This window comes from Littorina saxatilis, linkage group LG4 (genome assembly GCF_037325665.1).
Source record: "Littorina saxatilis isolate snail1 linkage group LG4, US_GU_Lsax_2.0, whole genome shotgun sequence".
NCBI classification, from domain to species: domain Eukaryota; kingdom Metazoa; phylum Mollusca; class Gastropoda; order Littorinimorpha; family Littorinidae; genus Littorina; species Littorina saxatilis.
The window spans coordinates 18,485,517-18,512,854 of NC_090248.1; the positions used below are offsets into that span (position 1 = coordinate 18,485,517).

Below are 27,338 nucleotides of genomic sequence, written 5' to 3' on the forward strand. Positions count from 1 at the left end.
GTTGGCGGTCCAGGAAGGGCTGCAAGTTCCGGTGTGACCGGAAGAGTGGAACGAGGCAAGGCAAACGAGTCAATCAACTTGACTGAGTTATGCGGCAGTGTAAACTTCTTAGCCGAACCAGCAGGCAAAGCTGAGGCTAAACACGAAGAAGCAAGGTAAGGCTGCGCTGAATCAGGAGCCAGACCATGAGCTGTTAACAGCGGTACAGCGTGAAACGCACCGCCAGGCTGACCAGTAGTCAGTAGCTTAGACAGCTCAAACGCTACCAACGGGGATTCCCGAAAACGGAACTGCTGTTTCTCGTCTTTCACAGAACGGAAATCCCCCAAAGCGGAAGGAGGTTGGGCAAACGAACCTACAGGTGTTGCCACACCCTCCTCGAAATACCGTGAAGCAACTTCCGCCGCCAAAGCCAGTGCTAGCGGAAGTTCAACCGATACGCGGAAGTTGGCATCTTCGTCATCCTGAACGGAAGCACCAAAATCCGACTCATAATCCCACACATCCGTGCAACCAGGCAACGAACTTCCGCCCTGACTACAATAGTCAGACGAAGCGTCACGGCCCGGAAGGGACGACACACGAGGGATGCGATACCCAAGCAGTGTGTCCCTAGGGATTGGGGGCGGAAGCGGGGAATGCTGTGCCGCCACGCCAACCGACCTTAATGCGGGGAGTGACGGCGGACGCAAGTCCCCTGTTCGGTCTGAGACCGAACACGTATCTGGGCTACCCCTCGTGCTAGCCGCTCATGCAACCGGAACGGCGTAACACGGGGATCGCTTTCACTCACGGCGCGGCGTACCGGCGTGGCTACTTTCTCCAGTATACGATCTTCGTTTTGGCCGGAGAACCCGGCTACTAACGAAGAATAAATACCTTGATCGTTAACAGGCCGACCACCAGAAGAGGCCTGAGAACGCAGAAGAGAATGACCGTCACTGCCATCAAAAGACGCATGCACGCCAGCGGACGTGACTGTGGCCGAAGGAGGAACACGCACCCTGCCCAGGGAACGGGAATCGCCAACACCGGGAGGAAAAGACAGCAGTACTGCCTTGATCGACGAAAGTACTGCTGAAAGTGATGACATCTGAGCGCTCAGTGAGCGCAAAATAGCAGAAACATCTTGCTTATCACCAACAGAGCTAGAACCTGAAGCGACTGTAATTGATTCTAAAGGCAAGTTTGGCATGAGTAATTCAGGCATGTCAATAGTAGCTCATTGAGCGCAAAAAAGCAGAAACATCTTGCTTATCACTAACAGAACTAGAACCAGGGGCGGCTGACAATGATTCTGAGGGCAATTTAGGCATAGAGGGTGATTCAGGCATATCGATAGTAACATCAAACGAAGATTTGGACGAGGGGTCTGCGACATTAATCACAGCATGACTCGCAGAGGCCTTCGATTTACGGGGAGGCTTTTTGACAGGAGAAGGCTCCGCCACTGACTTAGAGTTTTTCTTTTCACCACTATCCGACATGGTGGGTGAAAAGTGTAAACAACAGCTCTAAGCGCTGGCAAAACCTAAGTCAAACTATCAATGAAAATATCAAAATAGCTCACCCCAAACACACGTAGAGAGCAGAGGAACGTGCGCGAGTACCAAGGTGTGGGTCTGACACAAGCAGCATCAGACAAAAACGGCTGAAAAACCGGAGCGAAAACAAACACGTCCGTGTCCACGGATCGCTGAAGTGAGTATGATTCAAAGATGGCGGCAAGGTCAGGAAGTCACGCGTGACTTCGTACTGTTATGGGGTCAAGGTTGCTCTTTTTTAGGGTTACCTCCCCTTGTTACCAAGGTGACGATTCAGCATCCTAGCACTAAACTGAAGTAAATTGCTTTTATGTGAGTTGGGATAAGAATGTAATTTAATATGTTAATGGAAGGAGTAAATCTACCTGCAGAAACGGGAAGCACAGTAAGAGAACTGGTCAACTAAAAAAATTGAAAGATCATCTAACTGTATCAGGACAAAATAAAAGACAAAAAGTTTTAAAAAAATAAAAATAAAAAATAAAAAAGAAGAGGGACTATGGTAGTTGTTTGCATGCACCAGAAAGAATATCGAAACAGCACCTCATGATTTCTCCTAACTGAATAGTACTTGCGACGTACAGACCCCCTCTACCACTCTCCGCACCACACTCTAAAATAAGCCACCGGCGCCTAACGTTTTAACATGGAGTAAAATTATCCCATACCCCTTTGAAAGAGACAAAATCTCAAGATAGTGCTGAAAAAATTCATCGAGCTAGGTAAAATAAGTTAGTGTCAAGAACATGCCTACTCTATCTCATCCTTCTTTTTTAAAATCAATTTTAGTACCAGTTCTAAAGTTAAAAAAACCCATTGTTTTAAATGCAATAAAGTCACGCCCGGACCGGACCTAAAATAGTGTAGAGAAGAGAATGTTAAGTTCTAATCTACAAACCACTTACCGAACTGGGTAGTAGTTCTCATGCCTGTCGATAGAGTATTTTTACATTTAGTCAAGTTTTGACTAAATGTTTTAACATAGAGGGGGAAACGAGACGATTGTCGTGGTGTATGTGTGTGTGTCTGTGTGTGTGTGTGTGTAGAGCGATTCAGACTAAACTACTGGACTGATCTTTATGAAATTTGACATGAGAGTTCCTGGGTATGAAATCCCCAGACGTGTTTTTCATTTTTTCGATAAATGTCTTTGATGACGTCATATCCGGCTTTTTGTAAAAGTTGAGGCGGCACTGTCACACCTTCATTTTTCAATCAAATTGATTGAAATTTTGGCCAAGCAATCTTCGACGAAGGCCGGACTTCAGTATTGCATTTCAGCATGGAGGCTTAAAAATTAATTTATGACTTTGGTCATTAAAAATCTGAAAATTGTAATTAAAATAATTTTTTTATAAAACGATCCAAAATTACTTTTATTTTATTCTTCATCATGTTCTGATTCCAAAAACATATAAATATGTTATATTCGGATTAAAAACAAGCTCTGAAAATTAAAAATATAAAAATTATGATTAAAATTAAATTTCCGAAATCGTTTTAAAAACAATTTCATCTTATTCCTTGTCGGTTCCTGATTCCAAAAACATATAGATATGATATGTTTGGATTAAAAACACGCTCAGAAAGTTAAAACGAAGAGAGGTACAGTAAAGCGTGCTATGCAGCACAGCGCAACCGCTACCGCGCTGAACAGGCTCGTCACTTTCACTGCCTTTTGCACTAGCGGCGGACTACGGTCATTGTGAAAAAATGCAGTGCGTTCAGTTTCATTCTGTGAGTTCCACAGCTTGACTAAATGTAGTAATTTCGCCTTACGTGACTTGTTTATATTCATGAACATTTTTGTTTACAAATTTTCTCCACTCCACTTATTTACTTTTAGTTTATGCCACGTAAAACATTTTCTCCTTCTCGTGTCAGTGATCACTTTCCCCACCACAGATTTGTCCTGCAGAATTTCCCGTGTGATAAAAGTACCCTTCCAAATGGGTACATACCAACAATCGACAGCCTGACTGCTTCATGTGCATAGTCCATTTTCTTTTCTTGATGAGTTACCTATGCATATTGACCCAAGTGTCAGTTACTAAATTAAATCGCACAAAAAAGTCAACTCTGCGCAGAACATACCCAGGCTGATAAATGTTGGTATGTGTTCTAATGAAAGGATGCTCTCATTTCGCGTAAACGGATGAACAGACTAAGATGCTTGACATTGGTCGTTTACACGCAAAGGAATGTATGTTTAATTCCAAGTAGAAACTATCTCCCGCATGTTTCTGCTGGGAGAGGCATGTCAAAGACTAACTTCGTCTGAGGTTTGTTTTGGTATTAAATATTGTTCTTATTAGGTTTTTTGGGGGGGAGGATGGGTGTACAAAGAGAAGATGGGCTCACTACTACATTCAAAGAAACATTGTGGTTTTTTTTTAAGGTTTTCAGAATGAAGTTCATATGTTCTTGATGAAAATAAGAAGCAGGAAATACTGAACAAGTGTGCCAATTAAATTACAAAAATTATACCACAAAGTCCAATTTTTTTTTCTCTCTACTCAATCTTTTAGAACAACTTCACAATAAAAGCCACAAAGAACAAAAACAGAAAGTCGTGCATAATCGGCACAAACATAGTGTTCAATTGTTGCACACATGACTACAGGCGTGAGACGGATACAGATCAGGGTGACAGCTCGTGGATCAAATTTCAAAGATGCACTGTTCTCAATTGTTGTTAGATACAGATCATGGCGAAAGCCTGTGAATCAATTTACTTTGTTCACCATCAGAAGTGTTTTCCCTTCCAAAACGTAAGTACCATCTAAGCAGGCCAAACGATTATGGTATCTTGCATAAAAACTCACAGTTTTAATTACTATGTTAATTAATCTAACGAATGTCCTTTCGTGTGCTGCAAAGGGATCGATTAGCCGATTGGAAATTACTGCCTCTGACGAGCATTTGGATGATTTTCATCTGATCGTTTTCAAGTATCTGAACAAGTTCGAGGAAAATATGCTGTATCAATTGAAATCCTCTTTGTATCAATGACGCAGGTCAGTCACAAGGCAAAAGAAATAGGTTCAGATACAGAACCAGATACAGAAACTAAACGTTTTTCAAACTGGTACATGTGGAATTTTACAGGACTCACGGTACGTGTCTTCACAGAACCCCCTTTTAAAGACCCACCGATTTAAGACTAGGACCTTGATTTTTCAGATTATTTGTTTATATCCTCTGTAAATTTACCTCCAATTTAAGACTCCTGATTATCTCAGATTTGTTGAGGTCTTAAAAAGGGGGTTCCACTGTATTACATTTTGACACTCTTCTGTGATGATGATAATGAAGACCCCCCGCGGGTTAGGGGGAAGAATTTACCCGATGCTCCCCAGCATGTCGTAAGAGGCGACTTACGGATTCTGTTTCTCTTTTTACCCTTGTTAAGTGTTTCTTGTATAGAATATAGTCAATGTTTGTAAAGATTTTAGTCAAGCAGTATGTAAGAAATGTTAAGTCCTTTGTACTGGAAACTTGCATTCTCCCAGTAAGGTAATACATTGCACTACGTTGCAAGCCCCTGGAGCAAATTTTTGATTAGTGCTTTTGTGAACAAGAAACAATTAACAAGTGGCTCTATCCCATCTCCCCCCTTTCCCCGTCGCGATATAACCTTCGTGGTTGAAAACGACGTTAAACACCAAATAAAGAAAGAAAGAATGATAATGAAGTCCTATATATTGCCAAGAAAGCATGATGTACACCATGTTCTTTCTATGTATCCACCCAACCTACCCCTTCCGTCGATTGGGTCACCTCTAAAGTATCTTCTTCTTCTTTGTTGATGGGCTTGAACTCCCACGTACATGTGTGTTTCGCACGAGCAGGGTTTTAAGTGAATTACCATTTTTCCCCTGCATTGAGGCAGCCATATACTCCGTTTTCGGGGGATGCTTGCTGGGTATTTTCGTGTTTCTATAACCCACTGAACTCTGACATGGTTTACAGGATCTGTACCGTGCGTACTTGGTCTTATGCCTGCGTGTACATACAAAGGGGATAAGGCATTAGCAGTTCTGCACAAAGTTGATCTGGGAGATCGGAAAAATCTCCACCCTTATTTAACCCACCAGGCGCGGCTGGGAAAAGAGAAAGTGTATATATATATATCATTAATAATTGCTTCTATCTCACCTTCTGGCCACGGTTCAATTTTGATTGGAGATTGTTTATGAATCCATGTGTCAAGCTCATGGCCGTATTCATCGAATGGCTTGACCTGAACAGAATGAAACCAAAACGAATTAATATGGTAGAATAAGGAATGTAGTTGATAATTAAATGGAGAAAAAAATCCGAAATAGATACTGACATAGCTATGACATTGGTGTCAGTCACAACAATAATTCAGCAACAACAACAAACAAACAAGTCGCGTCAGGCGAAATTACTACATCTAGTCAAGTTGTCGAACTTACAGAATGAAACTGAACGCACTGCATTTTTTCACAAAGACAATACAGCTTCGTCAATCCCCCGCACGTGTAAAACGCAGTGAAATTGACAAGCCAGTCAGTACAGCGTCGTAGCGGTTGCGTTTAGCAGGATAGCGTGCTTTTCTGTATCTATTCTTTTTAACTGTCTGAGCTTGTTTTTAATCCAAACATAACATATCTATATGTTTTTGGAAACAGGAACCGACAAGGAATAAGATGACATTGTTTTTAAATCGATTTTGTTTGTTTGCTTAACGCCCAGCCGACCACGAAGGGCCATATCAGGGCGGTGCTGCTTTGACATATAACGTGCGCCACACACAAGACAGAAGTCGCAGCACAGGCTTCATGTCTCACCCAGTCACATTATTCTGACACCGGACCAACCAGTCCTAGCACTAACCCCATAATGCCAGACGCCAGGCGGAGCAGCCACTAGATTGCCAATTTTAAAGTCTTAGGTATGACCCGGCCGGGGTTCGAACCCACGACCTCCCGATCACGGGGCGGACGCCTTACCACTAGGCCAACCGTGCCGGTTTTTAAATCGATTACGGAAATGTAATTTTTATCATATTTTTTTTATATTATTTTTTAATTTTCATAGCTTGTTTTTATAGTTATATGTTTTTGGAATCAGAAAATGATGAAGAGGAAGATGACTTTATTTTTGAATCGTTTTATAAAAAATTAATTTTAATTACAAGTTTAAGATTTTTAATGACCAAACTCATTAATTAATGTTTAAGCCTCCAAGCTGAAATGCAATACCAAAGTCCGGCCTTCGTCGAAGATTGCTTGACCAAAATTTCAATCCAATTGATAGAAAAACAAGTCGCGTAAGGCGAAAATACAATATTTAGTCAAGTAGCTGCCATTTTTCAGCAAGACCGTATACTCGTAGCATCGTCAGTCCACCGCTCATGGCAAAGGCAGTGAAATTGACAAGAAGAGCGGGGTAGTAGTTGCGCTAAGAAGGATAGCACGCTTTTCTGTACCTCTCTTTGTTTTAACTTTCTGAGCGTGTTTTTAATCCAAACATATCATATCTATATGTTTTTGGAATCAGGAACCGACAAGGAATAAGATGAAAGTGTTTTTAAATTGATTTGGACAATTTAATTTTGATAATAATTTTTATATATTTAATTTTCAGAGCTTGTTTTGAATCCGAATATAACATATTTATATGTTTTTGGAATCAGAAAATGATGGAGATTAAGATAAACGTAAATTTGGATCGTTTTATAAATTTTTATTTTTTTTTACAATTTTCCGATTTTTAATGACCAAAGTCATTAATTAATTTTTAAGCCACCAAGCTGAAATGCAATACCGAACCCCGGGCTTCGTCGAAGATTACTTGACCAAAATTTCAACCAATTTGGTTGAAAAATGAGGGCGTGACAGTGCCGCCTCAACTTTCACGAAAAGCCGGATATGACGTCATCAAAGACATTTATCAAAAAAATGAAAAAAACGTTCGGGCATTTCATACCCAGGAACTCTCATGTCAAATTTCGTAAAGATCGGTCCAGTAGTTTAGTCTGAATCGCTCTACACACACACACACACAGACAGACGCACATACACCATACCCTCGTTTCGATTCCCCCTCGATGTTAAAATATTTAGTCAAAACTTGACTAAATATAATGAGGGCGTGACAGTGCCGCCTCAACTTTCACAAAAAGCCGGATACAGTATGACGTCATCAGACATTTATGGAAAAAATGAAAAATATGTCCGGGATATCATACTCAGGAACTCTCGAGTAAAGTTTCATGAAGATCGGTCCAGTAGTTTTCTCTGAATCGCTACACACACACACACACACACACACACACACACACACACACACACACACACACACACCACGACCCTCGTTTCGATTCCCCATCTATGTTAAAACCTTTAGTCAAAACTTCGGCCTTGGTCAATAAATTATGAAACAAAAGACGATATGCTCCCCTCGGACCAACAAACAAGCTGGTCTGTCAACAACCCATTGAACATCTTATATTGTCCCTGTGGAAGGATGGTCATCTCCATGTAAAAGACTCAAAATATTTATTGTGGATTAAAGGAATGGTTTACATGACATGGCAGGTGCTGACTTACATAAACATAGTAGGACTTGTTGACATGTAGACCCGTTACGCTGTATCTAAACGTGTCATTGGGACTCTGAAAAAGAAGAGTGTGAATTATTAAACACACACACACACATGCACACACACACTTGGTGATCGACCAGCCAGGTTGTAGTTTTTCTGGTGTGTCCAACGGTAAAGGTCCCAAGTTTAAGCACTGACAGATACAGTTTGTCAAGAAATTATTGAGAATTTTACCTCTGATTTCGAACAAGTGGCATGTGTTAATAACATAGACAAGTCACGGCATATTATATATATCAACGTAAAGCTTATGAATTGCACTATCTGAGAAACATATCAAGACTTGCGAATGATCTCTCTTTGGTCGAACCAGACAACAGTTATTGCCCTTTTTTGGAAAAAAAAGTGTTTTTGAAACAAACTGGATTTTTTTGACAACTTAAAATTGGAGCAATTTTAAAATAAAAGGCTGCCTATGGCATCCTTCTCCATAGAGAAGCATATACCTTTTGAACCGATTATGTGAAAACACGGGCGCATGACACAATACAAGAGGAATGTGACCCAGATTTTTAACAAAAAGTGACCACGGGTGACTGTACTTAACGTTGCGCTCTGACAAAACCAGGACATTCAGTCGATTGCCAGTTGATTACGTATGTTTAACAAGTATAGCAGTATGCACGATAATAATCTCAACTGATATACAAAGGTCAAAGCGGAAGAAAATTCAACAATTTTGTCAAATTTACTGAAAGCGATTTTTTTGCTCATCCGCTGTAATCTTCAGAAGCAGTAATTGTGCAATATGTTTTTTAAAGAAAGTTCACGGTGGTTTTTCCGTAATGCTATCAGCATTACCATCAACTATCCTGCTGAGCCTGTCAGTCCATATTTAAGGCAAATTCGAAATATCGTACTCAAGCCGGGGTACCACCAGTATTGAGTAAGAAGCAAATTACATAAGCATCTCTGGCAAAATGTAAACATAGATTGTTATTTTTAAGTCGTAATTCTCTCTCATAGTATAAATTGTATATGAAACTAACCCGGATTCCCTGTAGCGCATAATGCCAAAATAGATCATAACACTAAAATGTCAGCACATTTCTCGAGACAAGCCCATTTAAAAAAAAGTTTAAATGTAACAGCATGAACAAAATAACATTCTTTGTAAATGTTGGTTTCCATTCAACCACTGGAACCTAAAAAAACATAATCAATGATTCATTCGAAAAATATTACGCGCAGCTGTCTTTAGAGCCCCGATGTCTCATGCGGTCATTGTCAAACTGAGAATAGGGAAGACGAGATAAAGTTATACTATTTGATCATTTCATACCAGAAACATCTTTGTGCTGTTAATTTTACAGTTTTTACAAGTACAAATGAAATACTAATTTTCCATAATTTGTTGACATATGGTGGTTTACAAGATGGCTTAAACAGCAAGGAATGTACCTTGAAAAAAGAAGAAAAACAAAAAAATGTTCGTTGTTTGCTTGCTTGTTTGCTTTTCTTTATTTTTAACAAAAATGAAAATGAAAAAAAATAAACAGAAAATAAAAGACAATTTAACATACCTCCATTGTCGTGACATTCCCTTCACACCGCAGTGTTAGACTGACGCAGACTCTGAGATAATAGATGGAGTTGACCCTGGGACTAACGGTGACCACAAGGGACTTGGTGGGTGAGTACTGGGCAGTGCTGATGATAGGATGCCATTCGGGTTTAGGCGACGCTCGCTCTGCAATGTTAAAAAGACAGTTGACAAATATATATATTTGTTGTTAGTTGGGTTTTTGTGTGTGCTTTATTTATTTATTTTTTCTTTGGGGGGGGGGGGGGGGATATTTGTTGTTGTTTTGTAAGTTGTTGCTTTTTTTCTGGTTTTTGTTCTTTTTCTTGGGTAACTTATTTTTCTACATAGTCCGGGATTGCACTGAATTTGAGCGATTTTCGTCGGTTAACGCACAGCAAGTTCTGTTTTGCGAAGCGATTTGGCTTTTAGGTATACAGAACCCACAAAATGCAATATTTACGCAAATTGTTGCCAATGAGCGCGACTCCTCTCTCTCAAGTCAAGTTTAGCCTATTCTGGTAGCGTCCTGTGGAATTCTCTCCCGGATGATAACACATTTACTGTGTGTGTATCTGTCTGTCTGTGTCTTCGCGATGCACGGCCAAAGTTCTCGATGGATCTGCTTCAAATTTGGTGGGCTTATTCACAGAGACCCCGGACACAACCTGATCGATGAGATATTTCAACACGTGCTCTCAGCGCGCAGCGCTGAACCGATTTTCGTTTTTCACTGCACGTTACTATTTTTAGATCTCCCTTCCTTCGTGCGCCGGCGTCAATCCATATTCCCGTTTGTACGTTACTATATTTAGAAGGTCACTGCACGTTACTATTTTTAGATCTCCCTTCCTTCGTGCGCCGGCGATGCCGGCGTACACCCGGCAAAGCCGGGTCCCCGGCGACGGCCGGGTATTCGGCTCTACTTCTTCCCGGCGAAGCGGGTAATCATCTAGTATGTATATATATGACGTTTAATATTTGTGTATAATATGTAATGTGTAAATATTCATATGTTGTTATTTTTCTCTACCTTTTTTCTACGTGAATGTCCGTGTAAATATGTGATTAGATTAGTCCCCTCTTTGGGCGAGGGCTGGTTGAAAAAAAGCTCGTTGTATTGCTAATGCTACAACCCTCGAACAAAATAATTGATTTGATTTGATTTGATTTGATTTGATCTGCTTTCTCTCTCTCTCTCTCTCTCTCTCTCTCTCTCTCTCTCTCTCTCTCTCTCTCTCTCTCTCTCTCTCTCTCTCTCTCTCTCTCTCTCTCTCTCTCTCTCTCTCTCTCTCTCTCTCTCTCTCTCTCTCTCTCTCTCTCTCTCTCTCTCTCTCTCTGTCTGTGCGTGCATCTGTGTGTGTGTGTGTGAGAGAGAGACAGAGAGACAGACATACAGACAGAGAAACTGAGAGAGCCACACAGCGAGTAATTAAACGCAGCTGATCTCTTTTTCAGGACGTTTTGGGGGAAAACCAAGGAAATCCTATCTTACGTCAACAAAGACTGACACAGTTTAAACGAGGAAAGTTGGTGCAGAATGGGCATTGAAAGTAAAACATCCTTACGAATAACTGCACACAGTGTCCACTGCAGCTGTAAATTAAATGTCAGGAGGAAAACTAAGGTGATCTACAATGCATCTTTCCAATTCTACCCCCCTCCACAACCCCCCTACCCCCTTCACACTCCCCACCCAATTGAATTAAAATGCCTGCATGCCCTTCAAGCTTACAGATTTCTTTGACAATAAGCAACCACTGTTGTAGTAGTAGTAGTAGTAGTAGTAGTAGTTGAAACGTTTCTTTGCCAATAAGCAACCCCTATAGTAGTACATAGTAGTAGTAGTTGTAGTTCACTTGCTGTTGTTGTTTGTAGTAGTAGTAGTAGTAGTAGTAGTTGACCACTGATATTGTTGGTGCAAAATATGTGAGCTGTCACTCAAAGGATGAATTTAAAGTCAAAGGGAAAAGACCTCAACACAAAGGGAATGTCTGTTGCCAATAATATTCTCTATTCACTGCACACACTTTAAAGCTCATCCAGAATATGGGCTAACTTCCTAACGTGCAAGGTTCCTGCAGTTTAGAAAAGCTATTTTATTTTTTCCGAATTTTTTTTTTATTAAGTAGTACTACAAATGTCATTATAGATGGCTATACTCGTGAATGTTTTGTCAAAAATTAAACGTTCCACAAACGATCCTTTCTTGTTTTTCTTGTTTTCTTTTCTGAGGGCTCTAAAGACCTCATGATGAAAAAATCAAGCACCCTCTTACCTTTAAAGGTGGCAATACAGCACTCGCTGGTTATCATTTCCAGATCAGGATTAAGTTCGAGATTTCAAAGCAGATGACGGCTTTGAAACAGACTGACTCAAAAGGAACTCTGCGTTACTGCCTAGCTAGTTTCTTCCTTACGGTTTTAAAGTAATGAGAGCTTGCAATTGTCTACTGGGAGTGGTTGCTCTTAAATCGGCCAGCAACCTTTCAGATTAAAGGACTTTTAAGGACCATGGCAATTTTTGAAGGACTGTCATTCTACTGCCTTGAAATTGACCCTCCAAATTCAACCACTTACATTTACAATGATTTCAAGCATCTATTGCACGTTTTCAGGGAAAGAGATTCCCTGTAAATGTGTCCTAGCTGTCATTCAAACGCACGCAAACAAGCTACTCAAGGCTGATCCATTAAAAACACAAACATTGCTTTGAAATGCATGAAAGGCTGGAGCAACATTGTCTATGTTACTGACTAAGTAAGCTTTCAGAACCTTAGTGATGTTAGTGTTACAATTAAAAACAAACGTAGTGGTGTTAATTTTACAATTAAAAACTCAGTGAATACAGATTAAAATCATACATCATTAACTGACCCCCTGATCTGAAGAAGCTATCGTTCAAAGCTAAATTTAGATGAATGTCGACCCATAAAATCATTCAACAGTCCTACTATGAAACAACTTAAACACAGCTTGTGACCAAGGATCATTCAACAACCTTTATATAGATATTAGAACAGATTAACAAATGTAAGAACAAAATACCTATGGGAGCAGCATGGCACAGCAAAAGCAGGAGATAGCTTAAAACAGCAACTCGCTGGTAGAACCCCATGATAACCGATGGATTTTAGTACTTGTCTAACAGCAATGCCAAAATCTCTCCCCTTTCGTAGGCTAACAAGTCCGTGCCTGTCACTTTGTCACAACTGAGGTGTGTGACTGGAAAGGTTTCATCCCTCGATGCAGGAGCACGAGTATAGCTGTAGAATATAAGTAGATAAGCAATGGACTTTTGTTGTCGCCTGTAAATGCCACGATTTCTGTCCTGATACGCCTGAATATCTGTGCCTGTCACTTCAAGTTGTTAGGCTTTACAAATCTGTGTCGCCGGACAGTCCAAGCTGTGTGGTGAAAATTTCACAAACGCAGGAACACGTGTAGCGCAGGATACTCTACTGATTCTTCACAAGATACGCTTAACGCTGTTCAGTCTGAACAGGTTATGTTGGCAAATATCACCCTGCGTAACGGAAAATGCCAGTAACCGTTTTATAACCACATTTCTAGGACCGTCTCTCCAGGACATCCTTCATCATGAATGCTTCCGACAGCTGCTATCATCTCAATCAGTCACGAAATCGTTAGTCACTATGTTTATGTGACAAACAAGCAATGCAGTTTCACTGACACGGAAGCAAACACGCACACATATAAGCCACGATGGTGGCGCAAATGTACTCAAGTTAGACGGTTGTACTGTTGACTGCAATAACAAGGAAGTCGTACTTATTATTTGGCTTGCCAGTAAATGTATCAAACAATACCTGCAAGCAGCAGTGACAATAAAAGCCGAACCCGGATACAAGCCATGATAACAATCAGGTCGTCCGCAATGGCAAACGACAACGGTTGTGCGAGCGAGAAGTATCCGTGTGTTCCTCAATCGTGCATTTACGCAGAATGAGGACTAACACCTTCACTGTCATTTTCCACAAGCACTGAATGAGGAAAAACTCGAAAGTTCACACAACTATCCATTGAGAGCTGATTCTCTGTCACACAAACACAAAGACTTGAGGAGGAAAACTCGAAACTACCCCCAGGTATCAGTGCCGGGCAGAGCGACCTTAACCTCCGTAATATAGTGACATAAAAATAGGCTGTGGCTATATCCACGGGTCCGTGTCTCTAGACTCGATGCTATATCCCCGGTACTGACGTCATCGTACTCTAGGGACGCTACTCTCGCCTTATATTTTCCTGCTTTCGGTTGGGCACTTCAGTTCACACTGACTTCAGCTGTCAAATTGTAAAAGTCAAAATTCCCTTTTATTTTTATATTTAGTCAAGTTTTGACTAAATATTTTAACATCGAGGGGGAATCGAAACGAGGGTCGTGGTGTATGTGCGTGTGTGCGTGCGTGTGTGTGTGTAGAGCGATTCAGACTAAACTACCGGACCGATCTTTATGAAATTTGACATGAGAGTTCCTGGGTATGAAATCCCCGAACGTTTTTTTCATTTTTTTTATAAATGTCTTTGATGACGTCATATCCGGCTTTTCGTGAAAGTTGAGGCGGCACTGTCACGCCCTCATTTTTCAACCAAATTGGTTCAAATTTTGGTCAAGTAATCTTCGACGAAGCCCGGACTTCCGTATTGCATTTCAGCTTGGTGGCTTAAAAGTTAATTGATGACTTTGGTCATTAAAAATCTGAAAATTGTAAAAAAAAATAAAAAAATTTATAAAACGATTCAAATTTACGTTTATCTTATTCTCCATCATTTGCTGATTCCAAAAACATATAAATATGTTATATTCGGATTAAAAACAAGCTCTGAAAATTAAATATATAAAAATTATTATCAAAATTAAATTGTCCAAATCAATTTAAAAACACTTTCATCTTATTCCTTGTCGGTTCCTGATTCCAAAAACATATAGATATGATATGTTTGGATTAAAAACACGCTCAGAAAGTTAAAACAAAGAGAGGTACAGAAAAGCGTGCTATCCTTCTTAGCGCAACTACTACCCCGCTCTTCTTGTCAATTTCACTGCCTTTGCCATGAGCGGTGGCCTGACGATGCTACGAGTAAAATGGCATTGCGTTTCATTCTGTGAGTTCGACAGCTACTTGACTAAATATTGTATTTTCGCCTTACGCGACTTGTTAAATAACGAGTTAGACTCTATGAGTGGAATACAGGGTCCAAAGTTCGATCAGCAGCACTTTGAGGGGGAGGAGAGGGGAGTTTATGTGATAAAATGTAAACAAAGCCGGCTGCCGTCCTATTATTTATTATTATTATTATGGGGAGCTTATATAGCGCGAACCACAACTGTGCTCTCCGCGCTTTACATATTAATTTCTGCCCGTTGTGACCGGCATTTTTGTTGCAATCTCAGCTCTATCAACAAAATGCTTTGGAGAAAAGAAGAGTAGAGCAAAAGAAAAGAAAAGAAAGTTAAGAGGGGGGAAAATAAATGAACAAATTTATTTCGCTAGGCTCGAACCGGAAGTCTCATGGACTGTTTGGCTAATCACTATCGACTGAGCTACGGAGACAACGTGTCCGTTTCAGGAAAAATAGGAATCTATAGTTTGTGCGATACTCCTGATGACTGCTATCGATCTCGACGAACTTTTCGAAAGTTGCACATCAATGCACTCCTGTAAGGCTTTCAGTTTAGTTTGCAGGTTGTCAAAAGAGTGGTAAAAACAAAATGGCGCTTGATAAGAGTGCCAACGCGAGGCTTTTCGTGCAACGATGACGTACGTCAGTAACGTGGATAGCCTGGGGACTAGAGACACGGACACGTGGATATAGCCACAACCTTAAAAATAACCTGGTGGCGCTGTTCGGGTCACGAGCACCAAAATACTCGGCTGTGTCATTGCTGGGCCTGAGTATGACGGCTTACTAGTGCTTACTAGTAACTTTCACGGGTTAATTACTAATTTTTAGTTTTGGCTTACTAGTGCCAAAACCTAGGGTTACCATTTTCACGTGAAAATTAGTAATTAACAGTGTTAATTACTAATTTTCATTTTTGCCTCGTTTTCGGTCACAGTAGTCGGACTTTAAGAGTCTGCACTGAGAGGCTTCAACGTACGGCAAACACCACTCTCACACTATTTCTGAAATATCTTTTAATAGAAGGCCTTATTGAGCAAGTTATCGGAGGGGAAGATGCATGTCACAGTTTTCTGCAATAGCGCTTTCCTTAACGTTGTTTTGGGTATCTTAAAAAAGAATAATCGACCCCGAAAACTTTCGAATCGAAGCTGTTCGTAGCAGACGGACTTTTGATCGGCTGTGGTCTCACACTTTCACAGATATCTTTCAATATAATTCCTTATTCGACAACTTGTCGGGCAGACAGCCGTACCTCATATTTGTTTCCACCACCACATTCATAAATTTGCTTTGTAGTGTATTAGTGAAGGACAATCGATCTGAAAATGTTCGAACCGAGAGAGGAAAAATGGCGGCCGGCCGGACATGTGCTAAAGGTCCGACCACTAGCAGACTGCGGATCTCTTCGGTCGAGACTCACACACTTTCACAAATATCTTTCGTTAGAATTCGTTATTCAACAAGTTGTTGGACAGACAGTTGTATGTCACGGTTATCTACACATGCGCTCAGCTCTTATTGTTAATTTGCATCGGATTAAAGAACTATGGACCAGAAAAGTTTCGAATCGAAGGATGTTTCGCGAGTCTGGCCGGTGTAACAGTCGCGCATGCGCATTGAGCCCCCACAGTCACGAGGCACATGAAAATTAGTAATTAACGCGTGAAAATTACTAATTTTTAGTTTTGGCGCTAGTAAGCCATCAGGAAGCGAGCCAAAACTGAAAATTAGACATTAACACTGGAAAATTAGTTATTAACACGTGAAAATTACTCATTAACACGTGAAAATTAATTAGTAATTTTCAATTCATAATTGTAATTTTCTCGTGAAAATTAGTAACTTCAGTTCACGGGTTAATTACCAATTTTTATTTTTGGCGCTAGTAAGCCGTCATACCTGAGTCCACAGGCACAAGAAAATGCGTTTTGCGTTCGTGATCTACACTACTCTGGCTTACTAGTCATGTGGGTGCGACTCACAGTGCGGCTGACGTACTTAGATAAGTATGACCAGATTAAAAATACACACGGTGGCACGCGTTTTCAGTTTGCGCGCACACACACACACACACACGGCACACACACGGCACACACACACACACACACACACACACACACACACACACAAATGCCACACTGACTTAAACTATTAACCTATTGCTATAGAACTTCTACTTCGCTCAAAATTATGCAGTGTCCTCATGCACGCTCCTAGATCGTTGTGATCCCACCTTAACATGTTCGTGCACAATTCAATAGCGGTAGTATAGTTTCTATCAAAACTCAATGTTTATCTGGCACACACACAAAACACTTTCAGAAAGTCCTGTTTGCAATGCAGCCAATTACAAAAGACTTCCCCCTGCCGTCCTCATTTTAAGCCACGAGATTATTTTAATCACAGCCGGCCTCCACATAACTTCCAAAGGGCCTGTTGACGGCATTGTCGGTTGAAGTTGTTAAACACTGACAGGCGTTGCACATTAAAAGCATACAAAGCGGCCTCCAAGGTGATAGTGTTTACCTATCAAAACGCTTTGGATTGCATCCAATTGGATCTATTGGGTCTGTTTATTGAGCTCACTGATTTTAACTCGTGGTATGGGCAGTCCAGAGGCATGTTCAAATATGGTGCACAGTGGTATTGGTACTTGGAAGACAACACAGAACACAGTCTTTTAAAAGAGGAGACAAATATACTGCCCAATACCATCTTACAGCGATATGCCAGTGTCTACTCTGTTAAAATGTTAATCGTAAGTAATCAAGGAAATATTCAGACACTTAAAGGCGGTACGGGGTGTTTTGAGATCGACAGAAATAACTTGAGTCCTGTGAAAGAGGGAATTACGGCCCAGCCGTTCTCGCACTGACAATGCCCAGGTACGTCTGCAGTGCGCTGTTGTAATGTTAATTCATGCGAGAAATGCCTACCCTATGAGGTCAGCAGCGACACGAGTCTTCTGAAAGAGGGAAATACAGCCCTAATTTCGCACCCTGCGATATACCAGTGCCTGCACGGTTGTTACAGTGTTAAATGATGCGTGACTTTGGATCAATGTTTAGCATTCATTGAGACTGGTACAGGCATTCAGTGGGGTGTTACAAGAAGTAGTTTTCGACAACATAGGTTATCTTTTAGTATGAAGCTAGCTAAAACTACAACAAATATGCACATGTTGTTTGAGGTGCTACCGCTGTCTTCTTTACTGGTCGTACCGTGCACACGGACAGAATATAAACTTAGCCAAACATTTATTGTGACAAAATTCGAACCCAAATTAAAGCATTAATTCCCGTTTCATTTCATTTAAACATTCTATTTCGTTCACTTGACTATCTGGATCACCTTGCGGATTAAAGATTTGTTTTACAGAGTTCCTTAAAAATCGACCGGACAAACAACGGAAGGGACCAATTAAAATCAACGGAATATCACAATAGGCAAAACTTTGCAACTTTCACATACGAGGAAAAAGTCAAATTACGCATCTAGCCAGAACGTGTTGTTTTGTTTTATCTAACTTACGTATTTGGTGTGCTATGCTATTCCTACTGAAGCAGGTGTCAAAAGCACGTGCGGTCAAAAACGGGATTTGTTGCGTCAATTTTGAGGGGTATCATGATAAAAAGCGCTGTATTTCAGCAATTACTAAAGATGTCAGAGGAAGTGAACATTGAATAATTGTGCTTTCGTATAAGCAATATTCTCTTAGGTATGAACTATAAGTTGAACTCTTGCCTAATAAAGCGTGACAGACAGCAAGCATCAAAAAGGGAGACAACACTGCGCAGTCTGTTCTGCGTTAAAACGTTTTGATCTGCTTTTAACGAGAAACAAAAGTTAGCAAAGATATAATACTGGATTTCTTTTACTGTTTAAAAAAGCGCCCTCCATCTTCGCTTCTGATGGCTGGTAATCAGTCTTGTCGGTTCCCCTGCACTTTGTTTTGTTTGTGTGTTTGTTTTTGGCAGCAAAGCTATCTGAGACTCTCTGTCTTTCTCTCTGTCTGTGTCTGTGTCTCTGTCTGTGTCTCTCTCTCTCTCTCTTTCTCTCTCTCTCTACATGAATGTCCGTGTAAATATGTGATTAGAGTAGTCTCCTCTCTGAGCGAGGGCTGGTTGAAAAAAAGCTCGTTGAATTATTGATTATGCCACAACCTTGGAAAAATAAAATTTGATTTAATTTGATTTTATTCGATTTGACTTGATATCTCTCTCTCTCTCTCTCTCTCTCTCTGTCTCTGTCTCTGTCTCTCTCTGTCTCTCTCTCTCTCTCTCTCTCTCTCTCTCTCTCTCTCTCTCTCTCTCTCTCTCTCTCTCTCTCTCTCAATGGGCGAGGGCCGGACGACAAAAAGCATGTACTTGTATACTTTGCTTATTCTGTTACCCTCGATAAATAAATAAAGTTCAAAGTTCAAAGTTCTCTCTCTCTCAGTCTGAAACTAGTTTTACGTTTAAACCCTTTATCTGTTAATATTGACGGTAAATCAATCACTGTGATCTTTATTATCCTGCATAAAAACAGTCTGGCTGATAGATCATGCATGCCTTATCTTCCCGGCAAAAAAAGTATTCCTGTTTGATTCATTACTGACGGGCGCTGTGGCGGGGTGGTAAGACGTCGGCCTCTTAATCGGAAGGTCGAGGGTTCGAATCCCGGCCGCGGTCGCCTGGTGGGTTAAGTGTGGAGATTTTTCCCATCATATCTCCCAGGTCAACTTATGTGCAGACCTGCTAGTGGCTTATCCCCCTCCGTGTGTACGCGCAAGCACAACTTGAGACGAAGTGCGCACGGAAAAGATCCTGTAATCCATGTCAGAGTTCGGTGGGTTATAGAAACACGAAAATATCCAGCATGCTTCCTCCGAAAGCGGCGTATGGCTGCCTAAATGGCGGGGTAAAAACGGTCATACACGTAAAATTCCACTCGTGCAAAAACACGAGTGTACGTGGGAATTTCATCCCACGAACGCAGAAGAAGAAGAAGAAGATTCATTACTGATATTATTTTGTTTGAAACTTACAAAAGAGCAGGTCGCACGTATTCACAGATGGATACATTTATTCTTTACTTATGAGGGTTGTGACATTAGTATACAATCCTCCCTGACCCTGAGGTCTCGAAGAGCAGCTAGCATCTGCTGAAGGGACATCATTAAAACCCAAAAACCAACCAACCAACCCTGACCCTGAAAGAAACAACTCTAAGTCACGTATTTGCACAGAAATTCGCATGCAAAAAAAACAAAGAAACTTGAGAGAGAGAGAGAGAGAGAGAGAGAGAGAGAGAGAGAGAGAGAGAGAGAGAGAGAGAGAGAGAGAGAGAGAGAGAGAGAGAGAGATAATTCGCAGGGGACAAACTCACTGGTAGCTCAAATGTCTTATTCCATTTACGGTTACCTCCCTTTAGCAACTCTCTCTCTCTCTCTCTCTCTCTCTCTCTCTCTCTCTCTCTCTCTCTCTCTCTCTCTCTCTCTCTCTATTGGTACATGCCACGATTGTTTATGTCATATTTGCTGGTGTTCATGACAAAAGCAAACCTACACCGGTGATTCAGCTTCTATGAATTTACTATACCGCAAAAAACCAACTCCACAATTATCATGAGAAAAACACACCGCTGCATTAAATATCCTCTACTAGTGCAGGCTCCAAACAAGAGTATTAATTAGCACAATTCTACCATGTTGTCGCAAGCACATTCTGTTTCAGTTGATGTGAATTTACTGGACCACAAATGACAAAATCCACCATCATCAACAACAAAACACTGCATAGTCCATCTTATTCTATTAATATTGTGGAATGAAAACAAGAGTTTAAATTAGCCTTTACATCAACTTGTTTTGTCACAATGATTTACCCAGCTTCATCTGACATTGATCTGTATCGCACAATAAAAAAAATATGATAAAAAACACATAATTGATATCAAAAATACACTGTATACATCATCAATTTCAATCTCCTGTCGTGGATTGAAAAAAAGACAATCATTTTTTAAACCATTTTGTCACAATGATCTTTGTATATCGTGTCTATTTATCACTACCAGTTCAGCTGAACCAGATAACAACATGTCGATTAGGCACTCCGAAGCAAAAATAGAAAAAGAATGTCAACAGCATGGAGGCCAGGGTTTGTTCTGTGTTTGGCCCTCGTAAACACGGCGACAATTGGTGTTGGTGTTTGAGTGAACTTGTCTGCGCAGCTTTATTACTGTGCACATCTATTTGTTTGTTTTCTCTTTCTTTCGTTCATTCTTTCTGTCTTTATACAGTCGAACCTGTCTATAACGATTAACCAAAGGAACCGACCAAAAGCGATACGGTTGTAGACAAAATATTTGCTACAAAAATAACCTTAACCCTAACCCTACAAAAAAAACACTCGTCGGGAATCCTTGTGGGAGGTCATTGTGGGCAGGTGGTCGTTATCAAAAGGTGGTTGTCAGGGAAGGTTCGGCGGTACCGGATTGAAAACTGGCTAGCACGATCACTTGACGTCAGAAATGAACGCTTGGATCAACAACTGGAATACTGAATGCTTCACTGTAGACTCGGATCTTATGTTTGCTGTAATTATACCACAAGCACACTCCCGTTCCAGAGGGAAACTGTGGCTAGTGATGGAAGAGTGGGCGACTGGTGTCACCGTGACCCCAAGAGGTAGTCAACCTGGCGAGCTCAGCTGTGGCCCATTTCTAAAGCTCCGTCAGTCGGTGCAGTCTGTTGCCAGCAGATGAGGCTGACAGTTATCCTACATCATGGAAGCTCAGTTGCACTTTTGACTGACCCCAGGATCACAGGCCCAGTGCTCCACAAAAGGCCGTCCTTATGTGTGTGAGCCCGAAGTCAACTTCGCCAAGACTTACGGAGTCTTTTTTATTTAAAATTCCGTGCTTAAGCTTTGTGCAGCGAGCTTCGCGGGGTAGACTTCGCCCACACAGAGACGGCCCACATCAGTAATGACACAGGCTGAACACTGATCATTCGTTCGACGTCCTCTATCGTATGCTTCATTCCTAACCAAATATATCGCTAGCCTTGATCAAAATCGGTAATTCCTAAAGGCCTTGTCACACTTGACCGGATAGAGCCTCCGAACGTGTAACGGATGACATAATTGTTTATCCGGTGATGTTCGTCAATGTTCGTTTTATGTTCATTTTATGTCCGTTTTATGTTCGGAACATTCGTTTCATGTCAGGTGATGTGCGGTGTGTCCGCCTGCATCCGTTAGAAAGTTTTGTGCATGCACAAAACTTGAAACGGACAGTGACGAACAAGAATATTCGTTGGCTGTCCTGTGCATGTCCGTTCTGTCCTGTATATCTCCTGTCAGTGTTCGTAATTCCTTCGTTTATATGCTGTATGTGTGCGGGGGGAGGGGGGGGGGGGATACGTTATCCAGTCCGTAGATGGAACTTGAACGCATACGCCACGCATTAACCGGACCTTAAACGAACACGTAACGGACAAACACAGGATGCCTGCAGGATAAACACCGGACACGACGAACAGACAAACGAATTGAAAAACGGATAAAACGTACAGAACTGATGAATACAGCATACCTACAGAATACCTGCAGGACAACTACAGGGGGAGGAACTGACTACCGGAAGAACCTGATCATCCCAGGGCATATAAAAAGGTTCTTGGAAGCTTCCAAATCTGATGTCCGTTGTGTGTTCGGTTTGTCCGGAATGAATCCTGTGCGCGTTCTGATTGGCCGGTTCATGTTCGTTTGTTGTTCGTCAATCATTTGGAGACACTTGGCTGGTTGAACTGTAGCCGTGCGTTACATGTTCGTTACCGGTACGTTTCAACCGTTCCATGTTCGGTGCAAATACGGTCGTGGTTTGGATTTTTCTACCGGACTGACCACTTTGCCAACGGATAAACAAATATGCCATCCGTTTCACGTTCGGAGGCTCTATCCGGTCAATGCTAGCCCTCACAAAGCTGGTCACTCTGTTTTGCCAACCAGTCAAGCGGAAATATAGAGCACGATATTTGCATTGTATTTGTCAGGCAAAATTCGGTAAAAGGAAACATTTACCTGTGTGTGACCGATTTTAGATTTCATTTCCGGTATTTTGAGAATGTTTCCGAGAAAACACCGGAAATCTTTGGTTAATGTCAACCTTGCATGAAAACCAAGGCTGACGACTGATAGCTTTTTACCGATTTCTAACCGTCGATCAAAACGACCCCTCATTGCATGCTCTACAAAACAGAATGTCTCTTTACACACAGTTCCATGGTTGTCGATATTATTCCCCTACGGTATGAAATGGATTTCAAACAAATAGTTTTTAAACAGAAAACAACAGACATATTCCTTTCATGTAAGTGGCGTGAATCCAACTAAAGCTGCAAACAACAACTTTCTGAGCGACTGGCAACAGTAAGTGTGTGATCAAAGCTTCTTTTAAGAATTCTGCGATTAAGAATGGATTGGCCAAGGTGGCCCGGAGAATGTGGAAATGATAATTCTAGCTCTGCTGTGCATCCGTCAAATTACCTATTTTGCACTGATCCTTAGCTTGAGTGTAAGGAACTTTGGTGTAAGGTTGTTGGTGTGTATTGCAGTATATTGTATGATATAGTATAGTATAGTTGAGCTCTCTACTCTACTCAGTACAGAATAGTAGATTAGAGTAGGGTCGGTTGGAGTAGAGAAGAGTAGAGTAGAGAGGGTACAGAAGGGAGGAGTACAGTATAGTTGCAGCCGCAGTTGAGGTAACCTACATGTTTTAAACGTGAATGGAACAAAAATACTCAATTATGAATGAAAGAATAGAATCGCTTATGGTCAAGAGGGAATTGGAAACAGCGGGACACAAAACACTCGAAAAACACATTGCAAGAAACAAACGCCACACAAAAAGTCTCGAGAGACCGCCATTCAAACTGGAATGCTGACTGCACTGCTTTGTGGGAACTCGGATCTTTTGTCTGCAGTCATTATTCCAGAATAACACTCGTGTTCCTGAGGGAAACAGTGACTGTTGTTTTTAATCTGACTTTATAGGCACCAGTCGCTCGCGAAGTAATTTAGTAATTACTACCCAGAGATCTGTGACCGAGTTCAGACACATACACTGACGGGCGCAATAGCCTTGTGGACAAGACGTCAGCCTCCCATGCGTGTTCGAATCCCGGCCGCGCCTGGTGTGCTTTAGGATGGAGATTTTGCCGAGCTTCCAGGTCAATTTATGTGCAGACCTGCTAGTGCCATATCGCCCTTCGTTTGTACACGCAAGCAGAAGACCAAGTGCGCACGGAAATTATCCTGTAATCCATGTCAGGGTTTGGTGGGTTATATAGAAACACAAAAATACCTTGCTTGCATCCCCCGAAAGCGGCGTTCGCCTCACCGTCTCAGATCTGGTCAGGCTCAGTTTAACACTGGATAAGACCATCCCTCCAATTGATCACATACCAACAACGAACAGCCTGAGTGCTCTCTGTGCATAGTGGTATTTTTTTTAAAGAATTAATTTTTGAAAAGGCGTTTGGTGCCTTTTTCGAAAATTAGATCATTAACAAATTCCAACTCATCACAGCAAGCAGTCAGGGTGTTGATTTTTGGTATGTGACCAAGTGGAGAGAAGTTCTTATCCCATGTTGAAGCCTGGCCGGTTGCGAGACAGTGATGTGAACTGTTTTCACGAGGCGGAGTGTGAGCAAACGTCATCCAACAAGCATTGTTCAAATCTATAGGGACTATCACTGGAAGGTACTGTTTCGGTACAAGTAGAAAAATAATTCCCATTTCTTTGAACTCTGTGAGTAATAGTGTTTTCTCACTAGGGAGTCCTGACCGAATTTCACTAGAAAAAATGTCCACAGAGAAAGAGAAAAATAAACTGACAAAATATTAGGGGGGAAAACGATCAGATGTTATTCGGCTCTATTTGGATTAATGCGCATTTGTCTGGGAAAGTTTTCCCAAAAGAAAGACAAAGCACGCATAGTAACAAAGAAAAACAGCAAAAAGGGAGAACTCAACAATCCGAGGTTATTTGGCGCTGTATGGTTAAATGCAAATAAATACAGCCTCTGTGCAACAAAGTAGGCAGCGCTGCTAGATTTCTACACAAAAAAATGTATGAATAATTCACTTAACAAACAAATAAAACAATCCCAATGTTCTTTTTTACCCCAATAGCCCTCAAAGGAGATTCTAACGCAATTGTTAACCCAAGACTAGAGGCTTAACAATGTACCATCGTCATCTATTATGAAAAGACACGGCTGGTAGCGCTTTGAAAGTGTGCATTAAAAACATCGCCTCAGATTCTGATAGCACTTAAACATTTACAAACGATGTTAAAGCGAAACAAAAAGCAGCCAAAGTTACTGCGCAGGAATTACGATTCTAATGCCGAACCCCCGCAGCAAAATTGTGTCATATAAAACTGTCTCTTGCGATCAAGAGTGATCGCTGGGGGGCCCGGGTAGCTCAGGTGGTAGAGCACTGTCCAGACTTGTGATCGAAAGGTCGCTGGTTCGAATCCGGGCCGGGACGGACACGAGTCAACTTTATGTGCAGACCCAGAGACGGTATCCATCTCCCACCCCCGTGTCACCACAATGGCACGTTAAAGATCTTGGTCATTCTACCATAAGTGCAGATGGCTGATACCACCTAAACACGCATACATCAAAAGCCGTGAGGGCGTAAAAACTCGAATCGTATAAACCAATTCATGTCCAATATAGGCAATTAAGACCTGACGGACAATAAGCCCCTTAAAATTTACTTCTTTTTTTTTTAAGAGTGATCGCGAAAAATATCATTTAAACTCAAATGTTAAACCTTTGGCTATGCCAAGCAGTGGAAGTAGAACTAGTTGTAGTAGCAGAGAAGTATGGTTGGTGGATAACATTAACAGCAAATATACGGTATTTACCGGGACAGAATATTCGAAATACCGAAAATCAAACTGACAACCATTACGGCTGATATTTTGACAATTATAATGTAAACACTGTGGTTGGCGTCACAGAGTTACCGGTACACGTGAGTATCAGATTTCCAACTTTCGAAGAAATACTTGATTTTGATCATGACGGCTGCGATCATTGCATTACCGTCTCTTCAGCCAGCCATGAATTCCTAAAGTAGGTCAATGTGGTGCTCTAACCAATCAACTTTTGTTGACAACCAAACTGGGTCAACGTTCTCGGCAAACAAGTATTCTAATTTGTTTGTTTGTTTGTTTGCTTAACGCCCAGTCCACTACGAAGGGTGATATCAGGGCGGAGCTGCTTTGACATTTAACGTGCGCCACAAACAAAACAGAAGTCGCAGCACAGGCTTCATGTCTCACCCAGTCACATTATTCGGACACCGGACCAACCAGTCCTAGCACTAACCCCATAATGCCAAACGCCAGGCGGAGCAGCCACTAGATTGCCAATTTTAAAGTCTTAGGTATGACCCGGCCGGGGTTCGAACCCACGACCTCCCGCTCACTGGGCGGACGCCTTACCACTAGGCCACCGTGTTGCGGTCAAGTATTCTAATATCTCGCCGCTTCACCAGTAGACTTTTATCTTCGATAACAATCAGACCTGATCAGTGGATTCTAATCTTAAATAAATAAACTAAAGAATCACTATTGATTCTAAACGATGACTGGATGGCATTATTTTAAACTTCAAAAGCAAGAATTACCAACGAACCGTTATTACCGACACCAAAAAATGGGTCAACAACCTCGGCCTTGGCAAACATACACTTATTCACAAACTTCAGTCATCCATTAAATTTGATGTTGAGGATAACCACTATTGATTTTTGACAAACAAATGTAGCAAACTGCTATAGTTACTGTCGGTAAAAATGATTACAGAGTCATCGGTAGTCCTATTCAAAAGGAAAACATACCCTGAGTATCAATCACTTCTAGCAAGCCACATCTGTCTTGCCTGTCTGTTTGGCCTTTCACTAACTTTGATGACAGAATGTTTTACTTGCTCGTTTGTTGTTTTTTTTAAAGCAAATTTTCTGCTCACTTGCACACGTTTTTCTTACTTCACATATTTGTTTGTCTCTGTTGTTTGTTTGTTTGTTTGCTTTTGTATTCATTTCTGCATTCAATTGGTTACATATTCAGATTTCAAACTTGCTTGGGTAGACAGTTTGTTTCCTTTCTCTGATTGGCGGATTTTATTCACTTCAGTAGACCGATGTTTTCCTTGGTCGGATAGACAGAATTTTCACTTACTTGGACAGACAGATAGTTTACTTTTTCTGTAGATTTGCTTGATTATACATGTACATATATTCACTTAAACATTTTACATAACTGATTAGACTCATTGTAAAAGTTACTGTAAATATTGCAAATTTTCATGTGCCTTGCACATTTTAGCCATTTTGCATGAAACAAAAGTCGATAATTATGCCCCCCCGAGGACCGACAAAAAAGCTGGTCTGACAACTAACCACCAAACATCGTTTTTG

General features: G+C 41.2%; 1 protein-coding gene across 1 annotated transcript in view; it reads right to left on the reverse strand.

Moving 5' to 3' along the window:
• The window catches only part of LOC138964153 (uncharacterized), a 77,098-nt gene that overhangs the window by 14,201 nt on the left and 35,559 nt on the right, over positions 1-27,338 (reverse strand). Inside the window, exons 6-8 of the mRNA XM_070336040.1 lie at positions 9,705-9,871; positions 8,126-8,191; positions 5,703-5,787 (exon numbers count right to left, since the gene is read on the reverse strand). Of these exons, the coding sequence (XP_070192141.1) occupies positions 5,703-5,787; positions 8,126-8,191; positions 9,705-9,871 (318 nt within the window). The remainder of the gene's footprint in view (positions 1-5,702; positions 5,788-8,125; positions 8,192-9,704; positions 9,872-27,338) is intronic.